The sequence below is a fragment of the Rissa tridactyla genome, chromosome 3 (genome assembly GCF_028500815.1).
Source record: "Rissa tridactyla isolate bRisTri1 chromosome 3, bRisTri1.patW.cur.20221130, whole genome shotgun sequence".
Lineage (NCBI taxonomy): Eukaryota > Metazoa > Chordata > Aves > Charadriiformes > Laridae > Rissa > Rissa tridactyla.
The window spans coordinates 86,286,293-86,300,581 of record NC_071468.1 but is presented as its reverse complement, the minus strand read 5'-3'; the positions used below and the strand labels follow the sequence as shown (position 1 = coordinate 86,300,581).

Below are 14,289 nucleotides of genomic sequence, written 5' to 3'. Positions count from 1 at the left end.
TCGATCCCTTCATCCAGATCATTGATAAAGATATTAAAGAGAACCGGCCCCAGCACCGAGCCCTGGGGGACACCACTTGTGACTGGACACCAACTGGATTTAACTCCATTTGCCACCACTCTCTGGGCACGGCCATCCAGCCAGTTTTTTACCCAGCGAAGAGTACACCTGTCCAGGCCATGAGCAGCCAGTTTCTCCAGGAGAATGCTGTGGGAAACAGTGTCAAAAGCTTTGCAAAAATCCAAGTAGATAACATCCACAGCTTTTCCCTCATCCACTAAGTGGGTCACAATCCCACTGTCCATGTCGCCGACAATGATGTTAGACAGCACCGGTCCCAATACCAACCCCTGAGGAACGCCATTCATCACTAGTGTCCACTAGGATATCGTGCCGTTGACCACAACTCTAAGTGTGGTCATCCAGCCAATTCCTTATCCACTGAGTGGTCCATCCATCAAATCCATGTCTCTCCAATTCAGAGACAAGGATGTCGCGCAGAACAGTGTCAAATGCTTTGTACAAGTCCAGACAGGTGACGTCATAACAGGCCACCAAATTTACCAGCCATGATTTGCCTTTAATTAAGCCATATTGGCTGTCATCAAGCACCTACGTATTTTCCATGCACCTTAGTATAATTTCCAGAATGCTCTGCTCCATGATCTTGCCGAGCACAGGCATAAGACTGACTGGCCTGTAGTTCCCTGGGTCTTCCTTTTTTCCCCCTTTTAAAAGTTATGGTTACGTTTCCCCTTTTCCAGTCAGCAGGAACTTTGACAGACTGCTCTGATGTCTCAAATACAGATGGATAGTGGCTTAGCAACTTCATCTGCCAGTTCCCTCAGGACCCGCAGAAGGATCTCATCAGGTCCTATGGATTTGTGCACCTTCAGGTTCCTCAGATGGTCTTGAACTTAATCTTCTCCTACAGTGGGCGGCACCTCATTCTCCCAGTCCCTGCCCATCCACAGATGGATGAATGGAACGGTAGTACTAAACTAGATCATAGAATTCTTATTTAAGACTTTGCTGTATTTTATTATGTTTTAATGTTGTGTTTTAATTATGTTTTTTGCAGGCTCACAGTCAACAACCTTTCTTATTAAAAGAAGGAACAATTATTGTCAGGCACAGGTAGAAAGACTGCACATCAAAAATCTTAAAGAGATATGCTTATTTTGAAGAGTCTGTTGAAAACTTCTGCAAGGCTAATTGAACTAAAATTTATTCTTACTTCATTAAGGTGTAATAAATGCCACAGTCCAGACAGCTGGTGAGAAGTAGCTGGTGTCAACTTCAGGGAAAAAGCTATAAACTGAACTAGATCCGAACATATGCTTAGTTCTTGACTGCAGTTCTCCCTGTAACAGACAAAAGAAATACCAATATAAGTAAGCTTAAGCAGGGCACATGAAATAACTCATTCAGATAGTAAAACAAATTGAGAATGGCAGGCAAAGTCTCAATAACAAAGACTCTCTGAAAGGTTAAAATGACAGCATTTAAACGCTGCAGAAGAACAAGCACTGAAATAATACTCAAAACGCTTGCATCCTTCAAAGCTGGAAAAATCTAAATACATCAAAATAGGGAAGAAGGGGAATCTGTTGCTTTAATATGCATGTTCAGCAAAACATTTTGAGACAAACTGTCAGCTTTATGGTTCTTGTGAAAATCAGAACTTTACTGAATTCAAGAGTGAATCAGTGATCCTAGGTGTCTCATGGCACAAAAAAATTCCTTTCACTGACATCTGTAAATGAAGAGCTCTCTTTTAAGGAATGGTAAAGCAGTCAAAAAAATTCACTTGGCCCCTTAAAACACTAACACTCCTTAAATTAATAATATGAATTTAAACTATACTTGCGTAGTTTACACAAAAGGAAGCAAGCATGCTAGTGTACTTTCTCCATCAGCAGGTCTAATTCAGTCTTTCTGCAGTAGCCCCCAGCAATGTGGTGATAAACATCTTCATATTAATTCCTAATATGAAGGACTCTTCTATTTCATTAAAAGGCAAATACTACGTATTTCCAAACGGAAAATACTATGTACCATTTGCTACATAAAAGGTTTTCATTTTCTTCCACCAATAATCCATTCTACCATTAATAAAGCTATTTCTGAAGTCTAATGTGCTTACCCAAGGGGCTTAGGCATCACATTCTTACATTTGCATTAATAAAGTTAGAGAAGAAAAAAACTACTTCATTATAATACTAAATTCTATTTGCTGATACTTTTTATAGCTGCCCAAGTGCAATTCTGCATTGCAGACAAGGAGTGCATATGCATTTATATACATAAATATATATAAGCATGTGTGCACCGCATACATATATATGCGTATAAAAACAGCCATATATATTAATATATATGTACACACACACAGATTTACATACAAATGTAAAGTACTGAAGTTACAGCTTTTAGCTAGGGATTCTGAATCTCATGAAAGGAATACGGGATTTCTTTCTCCAACCTTCTTACCTTCTTGCACAAGCCTTGGCCAAATAATCTGCTGTCAGTTTGTACTGCCAGAGCACGCTTATGTATTCCATCGCAGGCCACAGCTGAATCCGACTGCAGAGCTGGTTTAACAAGGCAGGCTCTAACTGGTTGGAGATGGCATCTTCAGTAAACCTTTCTTCTGAATGACTATATATAACTCCTTCTGCTCTCAGTTGTGAACGTACAGCTTTCAAAAAAGTCTCTAGTTGACCTGTTTGGCAGAGTGCAAGAGGCACGTTAAGTATGTGCTATATTTCTTGCCAGTGAACATTTCACATCCTTTCCATTTGTATACAGAATGAACGGAGATGGCAGAAATCATCCTGTTAGGCTCTTCAAAAGTGTTACCTACCCAGGCTAACATCTTCTACATGATTAGCTCTAATTATCAGGCCATCAGCTTGCAGCAATGCTTTCTTCATCTTCCATCCAGTGGCAGCAATTTTCAGACAGCACATTTTTTCCTGCCACCTACTTTCTCCAAAGACCAATCTTAGCTCCAAGATGTTAAATGCTTTGCTGAGAACTTTCAACTGAGAAAAACATTCCATGCCCAGCTTATCCTGCAAACACAAAAAGGACATTTGAGCAAGTGGCAATTTGTTTCAGCAGCACTAGTAACACAACAAACAAGATCTGACTGCAGTCAGAGCTAAGATTTCAAGTTCACATGCACATGACTGAAGTACAAGTATATACAAACCAACCTGCAACAAAACTTAACAATAATTCCTTTGTAGCCCTATTCAATGCAACAGGAAGACAGAAATGGAAATAGTTGGCCATAATTCTTCCTTGTCAAGTTTCCCCCCCTGCCATCCTGAAGAAACTACATAAATTATGCAGACAAACAATACCTCAACATGGTAACTTACCCAAACTAAGGGCAATAAATACATAAAGTAATAAAAAACTCTAGAAGCTACTGTCACTGAAAAGAAATTGGCATTTTCCCCTGCAATTTAAATATATTTGGATGCCTAGAAAAACCTCCCAAAATTCTCGGTAAGCACTGAACATTCTTTAAAGTCCCGCAAAGTGACTATGAGCATTTTTTAACAGCTGAGTATCTTTGAGAGATAAGGCCATAAAAACCTAGGTCTAATCACTAATCACCAGCTTGAGAAACCTACATCTCTACTTTTTCCCTGCTTTTAAAAAGGGACTTATATTCTTTAAAAAAATTTTCTGTAAGATTTTTTTATTGAAGACACTAGTTCATGAAACAACTTAGGAGAACAAAAAATTGTCAGCATTAAGCGGCGTTCTCTTGTGGTAAATCATAAGGCAGCCCCATCCTATGCTGTTTAAAAGGAAGTACATGTTCTATTCTGTACACGTGTATGTTCACTAAATAAGCAAGTGGCATATTGATATTCACAAGTCTCCATAACAGAGCAAGCACTAATATTTTCATGCTTGTCCACCACTCTATATTAAATAACTGCTATCTATACAAAGCATAATTAATAGTAGAAATGCTATCTGGATAACTGATATTTGACAAAAAAGATGTACATTAACAGATGTTGAAATTTCTTTTTAAATCAATTTAACAAGTCCAAAAGGAATGTATTTTTGCTGGCCTCAAAAGCAAGTGCTACAAATCTTTATGATTACTTTAGAGCAAATTTGGACATCACTGGAAATACAAATCTGCAAACAAAGTACCAATACCTTAAAAGGAAGAGGTTTTCCTAGAGACTTCTGTAATATCTTCATATTGGCAGAAATACCAGCAGGATTGGCCAAGCAGCTCTGAATCTGCTGTGAAACAGATTGAATTTCCTTCGAAACCCTTGGAGTTAAAAAAAAAAAAAGCCCACAGTTAACTCAGAATTTGAGAAAAAAGGCAGAAGGCCATGAGAAAGGAAAACCCTTTCTCTTAACCTTCCACTAAAGCGGCAAACTAACTTTAAAGTACAGAAAATGGGTAAAAATTCTCAATGATGGTTTGGGCAAGAAGGAGACCAATACTAAGAAACCTAAATTTTTTAAATGACCATTTATGTAATACATTGCACTTGCATCACTAATGGCACACAACTTGGACACTAACAGCAAAATGTTAATTAGCTATAATACTAACAAAAGGGTAATTTATACAACCATTTAACAGAAACACAAATCAGAGCCACTCACTTGTGCTGGTCTGATCCGATAAGCATCTGAGGAATTCTGTCAATTAGATGCTTCATAACCCAGTGCCAGTGCAGAGACAGAAGTGACAACCCTGGCGAATCCACTGTCACAGTGTCAGAGACTGCCCAGAACCGGTCACGCCACAGCAAGCTGTATAAAATCTAACAAGAAGCCAGAAAGGTTACAGTTTTCCCATTGCTGAGCCCTGTATGTTACAGAACACTTTGTACTTCAAGCAAGAGAAAAATGCAAAGATGTTGTCACTTCCATTAATTTCAGCATCATGCAATACTTTATACTTAGTGGCACACAACTAGCACTCAACTATTTGTTTTCTAAGAACACCGCGGGGTTCTGCTGTGGAACTACACAAGTCAAAAAACAAGTAATCCCTGCACCAAGTCTACAATGTCATTGTCAGATTTCAACAACATCATCTTCATGGTCTGAAAAGGGAGAAGGCGAAGTGAACCAACCCTGTGACATGCATGTCACGAGTTCAGGCTCATTGGTGGAGAGAAACAGGCACTTCTATGGCACAATGAATATTAAGGTCCCAGGTGCATACATTTAGGTAAGATAATTCCCACCTTGAGTATCTGCAGGCTGAAAACCTACATTCCACACTAAGAAATGAGAAGAAATGAGAAGACAGAGCACAAATACAGACACTGAAATAAACACATTTGCCTGATGTAAGACCTTTTCTGAATACCAATTAAAACATCGCAGTTCATTTCACAGTCCCTGAAACTAAAAATAGTGTTCTGCACACTGTCTAGTTTCACATATCTTCCATAATGTACTACGAAAAGTCCACTCACATCATGCATGTCATCATCACTTAAGGCCACTTGAGTAGACTTCACCCAGTGAAATGCAAATGCATCCCAAAGTTCAAAGAAAGCAGCAAGGTTGACCACAACCGCATGAGGGAGGCAGCTGTAACTTCCTGGATCTGAGTTTGGGGAAGAGGGAAAAAAAAAAGGGAGAGACTGAATATTCCAGCCACATAACCATGACAAGTAAGAATTGGTTTCTGATCACTAGATACTCTCTGTGGTTGGGGGCGAAAAAGCCCAAAGAGAATCCCCTAAGAATCAAGGTACCAAAACATATTCCTTCACTATTTGCACAATTCTCTATTATTTCAACACATGTAATATAAAAAAATCCAGAATGAAGGAAACATTGATCAATTACTTCTATGGAACATCCTAACTTCATCACTACATTTTTCCCCTTTTGTTTTAGGAATAAACATCCTTATTACATAAAACAATAGAAAGATGATTAGAACAAAAGCACAACTGAAGAACTTGGCTATTCTTACTAGCTAAAGACAAAATGCAATTCCAATTTCTCTCCACCATCTTCCTAAAGTTTAGATAATTAAGAGGGAGAAATGACATGCACTCACTACTTAGTAGAGGCTGGACATAAAAGCTGTAGCATAAACGTATATCTAATTCAAGAATAATGTGTCACATATCATATTAGTCCTCATCTGACTCCTTCATTCACACAATCTTACTTTGCACATTCAGGACATACTATGTTTAAAGTACACATTTCCTAACAGTGCAAATTAGCCGTATTTCGAATTGACCATAGAACTGAAAGGAACAGTGAAAATCAACGCACCTTTGCGGAAATCCAGAGACATTCTTAAGACAGTATTTCTTGGCTTCTTGCTGGTAATCAAATTCTTCTCTGTGTAGCTTCTTTTTTCTCGGTCAAGAAATAATACTGCCCTGAAGTGATAATGAAGTTTTAGAAATTCAGTACCATTTTAAAGCCTTTGCCTTATGAGAACAGTGAACTACAAAGTGACATTTGATATTTCACTGTATTATGAAACAAGAAGCAAGTGCAGCATAACTAATTGCTTGAATACGGTTTCTGCAGAAGCAAGCTTCACAAAGAGCAGATTCCTGACTTTAGTAATCACCAGGAAGGAAAAAGCAGCAAGTTACTAAGCAGATGCAACACCACCACCTGAGGGATCTGTGAGCAGCTGCTTCTTTACACTGTAACAGAAAAATCTGTGTACTATTTGCTGTTATTGGGAAAAGCAGTCCAAATCCCAAAGCAGGGCAACTATTTATGTCAGAGATTTCACACTGCTGCTTCTGCCTCTTTTATGCTTTGTCCCACAGTTCTGGTTTGTCCTTGAAGTACGCCAGCTGATATGGAATGCTGGGAGCCCTGCTCCCTGTAATTAAGTAATTTGGTTTAGCCTGCATCTACAGAAAACAGAAGCAAAGAACTTAAATACCTGTACAAAATCTCTGCCTAGTATTTTAAATCACATCTATTAAAACCTAAAGACATACTTGGCAGGTACCACAAGTGTTTATGCAGCATTGATTACAGTCATTGGGCAATCTTCACAAGCTTTTTTTGTAACCCACCGATTTGCTACAGACTTCAAAAGAATTAGAAGCTGATCTGTGTGTTCCATTTCTGTATCAAAGTTCATCGAATTTCTAATGATATCCAAAAACTGCATATTCCATCTTGGGTCCAGAGGCATCACATGTTCATCTGGGAAGGCAGACAAGACAAGTGGAAACATTATTCAGTGAAAGACCTTCCTTGATCCCCCTGCCTATGCGAGAACACTAGGGAAGGAAAGAAGGAAACCTAAGAGGAAGGCAGAGTCTTAAGCTCTCTCACTTGAGATATCCAAACAGAAAAGCATTAAGTTGACTGCAGGTTCTGTAAAACAGAACAGTGGAAGCAAGTTAACCAGTCGTCAGTGTACCCAAAAAGACAGCCCGGAAACTCAAGTCCAACTCCCTTTTCCCCTCACAGTCCAGGCGAGATACCTAGGACTACCCATAAAGGGTGTAGTGTCACTGTATGTAGCTTTCATGCACCTAACAAATTTGGAAAGGAAACCACAGGCCTGAGCTCCCTGTAAAACACTGAGGAAAAATTGTAGGCCTCAACGTGGGCTTCAGATGGGCCAACGCAATAAATGATAAATGCTAGGAAAAAAATGGCATGTCTACACCAGTCAGAAAGGCAGTGGATATATGCATCACTCTTAAGAACACCCCTTAACTCTGAGCTGTAGGAATACACCAGGGTCACAGATACACAGTCAGGATTCATAGTCACAGCACTCATACCTAATTTGCATAGGATAAATAATTTAATGGCCATATTTGCAGTTCTAGACAGCAAGAATGGCTTTATTTCTTTTGCAGCAAAAGCAACGTATAGTTAGAATTTAGCCTTTGTTTTGTTACATACACTTCCTAAGAAGGGCTGCAGTGTGTTCAGAGAACAGATAAAGGAAGTACCAATGTCTTACAGCAATTTTTTTCAGAAATACCTGTCATAGTTGGCTGTAGCAACTTGATCATGTTACTGACTCCAGATGAGAGAGGACTGGCATAGAAACTGCCAAGGGCTACAGCACCTGCTTCCAGCTGAATCCGCACTGGATCTGCAGGTGAAGGGGAGAAAACATGGGTGTTCAAGACAGAGCATTTAGTACAAATAAATAAAAATAACTTCAACTGAGCCAGCACAAGCAGCCTGACTCTCATCTGTGATAGCACCCTGGACAGGCTAGTTGCTCTTATTTTGTATTAGCTCCAAGAGGTCTTAAATGCAGTCAGAATATCACGGCCAAAGAGATAAATCCAGTAATGGGCTCTAGTTAAACTGGTTATACTGCATGTATGCTATAAAAAATACGGTTTGTGATAATCCATGAGTTTATACCTTCAAACGTTCTTCTCAGCACATCTATTTTTGATTTTTTTCCCCAATTAAAAAAAAAAAATTCACACAAGAGCATACCTGTCATTGAAGAAACTTTCTAGATACTTTCTAGTTTATAGACACACCTGCCTGGAAAGACAGCAAGATCGAGGGGGAGCAATCCCATTCATGCAGGGACAATAGAGTCTGAGATTTCATTCCATAGAAGGAAGATACGCGTGTGAATTACTTGGACTAATGCTTGTCTAAATTCTCCACAAGTTTAAGGTCATTAATGTAATTAAGCAATGAATACCTCATCTCAGCTGCTACCCCGAATGTTCAGGCAACACATCTTCAGCAAATCTCAGTTCTGCAGTTTCCTTCTAACCATTTTGTATTTTAACACCAAATAAACAGAAAGTATTTTACTGCTTTTACTATCACTATCGAAAAAAACCTAGTGAAGAGAAAGGCATATTTGCTTACACAGACCAAGAGGTATCCAAAAATAACTGTAATTCAGAGGCAGTACAATTACATGCATGCATGAATAATAAAAGGCAATGTTTAGCCCAAAGTCACCTGTTGTCCTTAATATGCACAACCTGTTTCTGTCTCTCCCTGGAGCCTCAAGGCCCTTGATTTAGTGGGGATAGTTGAGGACTGTCATATCAGATCACTTGAGTGGTCTAGATGTTTTCACAGAAGACTTATGATTTGTGAAAATATAATAAACCAGCCCTTAGGCAAAAGGGAAAATTAAATAATTACATACCAAGCACCTGTGGCAGATTTTTGGCTAAGGAGTTAAGCCATTTAACTCTCAATGTCCAATCTTGATTGGTTGCCTTTTCTATGAACAATTTTACTGAAGCCTGGAGAACTTCCATTTTATCCATCCAGTTTGCATCTATCTCAACAGCACTGAATTTGAGACTCTCAGGATTAGTGGATTGCATTATTTTTTGAAGATCTTGCAGAGTCAGTGGCAGTGTCCTGAAACACAAAGAAGTGAAGTCCAGAAATCAAGGGCTCAAACTGCCAGTTCCAGGAAAGCATATATTTAGACAGTCAAACTACTCAGCATGCAACCACCTTTAGGCAAGAAGGTGGCAACGCAATCATCTCTCCTCTTTTCTTTGTTTAGCTTTAAAGCCAGTTTCCAACTTCAAATCAGTTGGGGGGTGTCTACTATTAGGAACTCACTATTGCCAAAAGTTCATACAGTGCCAGAAGTGAACATGCACGGCATTTCACAGAGAAATTATAATTGATTGGTGCACCAGAATGATATGCAAAGGTAAGTTAAAAAAGACAAAGACTTTTTTTTTTTTTATATAAAAAAGCAAGCCTATCATTTTGCTAAGGTTTTACAATTTCAACATTATATCTTAGTACTGACTTCTACAGCTTGTTCTTTCACTGGAAGCAAACCATAATACCTGTCCATAGTAGGTCACTAAGCAAAGGAAGCAGGAAGGTTTTGCACCAGTGATGTGAAAATAACAGTTATATTGCTCAAAAAAATCATTATAAGAGTTCTTGCATACAGCCCCTGCACGTGAGACTTCTTTCAAACAGTTCTGTTTGAAGGAGGAAATTTGTTTTTTTCATCTGAAGCCACTGGACTTAAAATAACTGATGAATAATTGTTTACAGGAAAGCAGAAAGATCATTAGTACATTTAAAATTAATTAAGTACTCATTATTTTCTTTTAAAGCTCAGAAGGAAATGAGCGAAGATATTTTTGGGGCTCTCTATTACCTAGGTAAACCCAGTGTTTGCGTTCACATTTTCTGTTAAACACCTAATCCTAACTCAACTCAAACCGGGTCAAATGTACTTTATTGAAGACTGAATAGAGTCAAGTATTTTGGACTGAAGAATAAACCAGTAAATAATTAAACTTGTATTTGTAGTGGCTGCATAGAAGGGTAACAGGAGCCTCAGTTCCAGAGTGTGACTTCCACAGTCTCTACCTACATAATTTGCTCAAGACAAAGTTTTGCAGGGAACAGTGACACGCTACCAGTATTTCACATGTATCTCGTTTCTTACTCATTTATTAGACAAAACGTGTTTCTTGCCTACCTGCAGTTTTTAAGGTTTAGTCTATTCAGACAATACATTAGCACCTGCGCATCACTCCGGACTGTCGAAAGAAGCGAGTCTTCAGCTGCAAACAGACCTGTAGGTAGGGAGTCTGGCCACAGTCCCATTGCTAGCAAGGAGTCACCCCAAGTTTCAGGGGAAGCCAGAGATGAAGCATGCTTCGTAACCAATTCTAACACAACCTACAACAAACAACCAAAAAGTTGTTTAGAATCATATTCAAACATGTACTCAAGTACAATGGCTCAGGAAATTCTTTAATTACATATATTTATTTTGAAATCATTATAAATCAAACATTCTACAAACACTATATAACATATACGATAAAAGTAACAAAACATTTCCAAGTGAAATGCTGCACAGTTTAAAATAGGAAGTGAATACTGCTGTCTCCAGATGACTGTGTGCGGTGTTTCAGGCTACAGATCAATCAGTATTACTATCACAAAGTTTCAGCTGAAACTCTTAAAAAACAAGCAAGCCTCAGAGTCCAACTGGCATATTTTCTGGCTCCCTCAGGCTGCAAAAGAGCAAGCCACTATCCACCAAATGTCCGACAAACTATATTTATCCCCAGGGGATTATCTCAATAAGCACATTCCGGATTGACCGTCTTTATGCAGCTCTCACTCATCTGACCTCTGTCTCCAGTCGTGTGCCACCAGGCTCAGAAAATACGCCATGAAAGGACAGGTGACAACTGAAATTCACCATACTTCACTATTCAGTAACAAAAAATCCCATTTCTGGAGCTTCAACCAATCTGTTAGATTAAGTTACATGTAGAACTGTACTGCTTACACTGGAGCCAAAAAAGGCTCAGAATCACAAGGATAGAGAAAATGTCCCAATGCCACTTAACCCCTCCTCTTCATCACCCTGACAGATGCCTGAGAGGAGGTTTAAAATTGTTTGGTTCATCTCTCCAAGAGCACCATCTTCATCAATGTCTTGCTCAGGCACTTAGGCAACAAGAGGATCTCAAACACTAGCTTCCTGAGATGGTATTTTTCGTGTATCTAGATGATGTAATGAAAGCTTTCAAATACAGGACTTTTACCTTTTGATTAATCTGCAGTTGTTGCGAGCGCCCATAAACTTCCCAACAGGCTCCGTAGAAAGCCTTTGCTAATCCAAGACCTCTTTGTATCTGCTGCACAATTAACACAGCAGCCTGAAGCAAAGGTGACAAAGACGACACAGAACCTGAAAGATACACAGCATTTAGGGCGATATGAACGTTTAGTAATTGTCAGCCCTTTAACCCTCTGAGGACAAATACCACTTTTAACCCTGAGGAAGATCCAAAACAAATGAATCCTACTGGGTCCTGAAAATTGAACAGGTTTTTCCCAAGGTTAGTAAGAAAATCTGACAAGACTATAAACAACAGGTGACCAGGTCAAATTAAGACATCGAACAGCTGTGACGAATGAAACTCAGTGTCATCTTGGTCCAAAGAATAATTTGAATAGGCCTTGTGCAAACCCACTATTTTGCTGATTTTCATGTAGAATATATTGCCTTCCCTACAGCAATAGACAACTAAGACTTGCTAGTGTCTGATGTTTCCTTACAAACCACTCCAGTTACCATCTTTTTATGATTTTACCCCGCTTCCTGAGAATGCAAAAAAACAACCCTAAATAACCCAATTATACTTTTATGCCTTTACTTATACCAGAACATAACACAATAAAATAACCAAGCTTTAATATTAAACAATTAACCTAAATACACGTAGTGAGCCCAAGGTGTTAACAAATACTGAACAGACTTTACCTGCTATTGCCGCCTTGGTTTCTGAATGCACAGCCATAAGCGCATCACAGATGCTATCTCCCACTAAACCCAAACCATGCAGGAGTAACTTCAAATCTAGGTTGTCCAATGCATTTCCATCGTTCTCCCCAGGAATGTAAATTTCAATCCCACGATTCCGCATGGCTCTGGATATTTCCCCATGAACAGGATCCATGGAAAGGAAAAGCCTGTTGGATATTAGAATAGAATAGTTCAGTTGGAAGGCACCTACAATAATCATCTAGTCCAACTCACATTCTTCAGATGTAACTTAGGGCTTTAAACTAGTACTCTGGAACCATTAAATCTGCTCTTCCATAAAGTAAATTCATCCTCATAAAAATGGGGACATGGATACCTAGAAAGCTAGAGAAATTTACTGAATTTCAATGAGAAATCTGTATAAATAATTATACCTTGAAATTAGCCACAGATATATTGCATGATTTTTAACTCAGTTATATCTGAGCTATGTCTATTTTATCATTTGCTTACTTACAAAAAAGTTAAACTACAACTCTGAGCTGTAATTCAGCAAAAACAGGTTTCTGAAAAGGCAAAGATCTTGTTTCCAATTCAGAGGAACCAGAGCATATCCATCCAATATTCTTTTCATGAATTTATAAAAGTTAGGAATTATACAGAATACTCTTTATGTTTTCCTCCCATCTACTCCCAGAGACTACTTCAGGTCTGAGAGAATACAGACTGTCTGGGGTTTGTGGTTGGGGTTTTTTTGGGTTTGTTTGTGGGTTGTTTGGGTTGTTTTTTTTTTTTAAAGTTCTGTCACAGCAAGAAATTCAAATTTATGGATGGGATGGAAAAAGCTGGGAAAAAAGTTATGTCCATATACCAGCTTTTGTTACCAATATATCTGAATACTTCATCATCTTCAACATACGTATCCTCAACTCCATTACAGTGAGACAGGGAAGTGCTGAAATCCTAAACTAGAAATGGAGAATCAAGGCAGAGGTATACTGCTATGAATTTTCCAGTGTAATAGCCTGTGCTGCAACAGGGATATAAAGCCAAGCCTCCTAAGCTCTTTATCATATGCTCATCACAGCATAGTTTTCTTCCTTGCCAGATGGACAGTGGCACCACAGTACATGGCAAACTGAACAGCATTCAAAACACTAGAAGACTGTCTCACAGCTGACTATTTTTCTAAACCTGTTATTTGGTACGAAAAAGAAAAAAAAGGCAGAAAAGCAAAGCACCTGAAGTTTGGATGAGGAGCTATTGTAGGAATTGTGCCATCTATCACGCCTCTCTCACTCATGGTAAGAACGCCTCCTGGTTCAAGTAAAGCATTCAAACGGTCCAACACAGAAGGGCTATAATCAAAAGAAACGTATATGGTTATCAAAAGGTAACAACTTGATCCCTTTCTGATCTGAAATCAACTAGTCTTAAGCAAAAAGCCAAACAGCTAATTATGTTAAAAGGTAACAGGAAAACCATCAACTGCTAAGCTGTTTAAGAAGGAAGACACTCTTCCAGAAAATTTAAGTTACTACTCCCATGTATTGTTACCAAATGCAAAATGTTCAGTTGTGAGCCACACAGTAAGAGGCAAAGTAAATTAGGAAGGACAAGTTTCACACTCAGTTAAACGAGGCCACTAAAATCTCTTACTTGCAGAAGTTAACATTGTCCATCAACAGCCAGTCTCCAGACTGCAGGGCCTGAACCAACATCCCATCCACCCACTCGAAAGTGCCATGGCTGTTATGGTCTGCAGCCTGGGCCTGCTGCAGCTTGAAACACCGGAACTCTTCTACCAGGTGAGCAAACTCTGAAAGGAAGCATATCTTACATCAAGACTTGCATTACTGGGGTATCATCCTGTTCCATTCAAGAAAAATAGTAGTTATTTTGTTAATAAACATATATACTTCCTACTTTTAAGAGGAACATAACAGCAGAGGCTCCGCACCTTCAAGTAGCCTCCCATGGACAAAATCCATGAGGAGACACAGGGTTTGCAA

The 14,289-nt window shown here is 38.9% G+C and overlaps 1 protein-coding gene across 2 annotated transcripts in view; it reads right to left on the bottom strand.

Moving 5' to 3' along the window:
- MDN1 (midasin AAA ATPase 1) overlaps positions 1-14,289 on the bottom strand; it is a 105,012-nt gene that overhangs the window by 42,258 nt on the left and 48,465 nt on the right. For both annotated transcript variants that reach the window (XM_054196959.1, XM_054196960.1), the window contains exons 44-58: positions 13,937-14,096; positions 13,519-13,635; positions 12,275-12,483; positions 11,553-11,698; positions 10,469-10,671; positions 9,152-9,372; positions 8,000-8,113; positions 7,071-7,203; positions 6,301-6,410; positions 5,481-5,614; positions 4,657-4,817; positions 4,192-4,312; positions 2,867-3,077; positions 2,494-2,725; positions 1,238-1,364 (exon numbers count right to left, since the gene is read on the bottom strand). In XM_054196959.1, the coding sequence (XP_054052934.1) occupies positions 1,238-1,364; positions 2,494-2,725; positions 2,867-3,077; positions 4,192-4,312; positions 4,657-4,817; positions 5,481-5,614; positions 6,301-6,410; positions 7,071-7,203; positions 8,000-8,113; positions 9,152-9,372; positions 10,469-10,671; positions 11,553-11,698; positions 12,275-12,483; positions 13,519-13,635; positions 13,937-14,096 (2,399 nt within the window). The remainder of the gene's footprint in view (positions 1-1,237; positions 1,365-2,493; positions 2,726-2,866; positions 3,078-4,191; positions 4,313-4,656; positions 4,818-5,480; positions 5,615-6,300; positions 6,411-7,070; positions 7,204-7,999; positions 8,114-9,151; positions 9,373-10,468; positions 10,672-11,552; positions 11,699-12,274; positions 12,484-13,518; positions 13,636-13,936; positions 14,097-14,289) is intronic.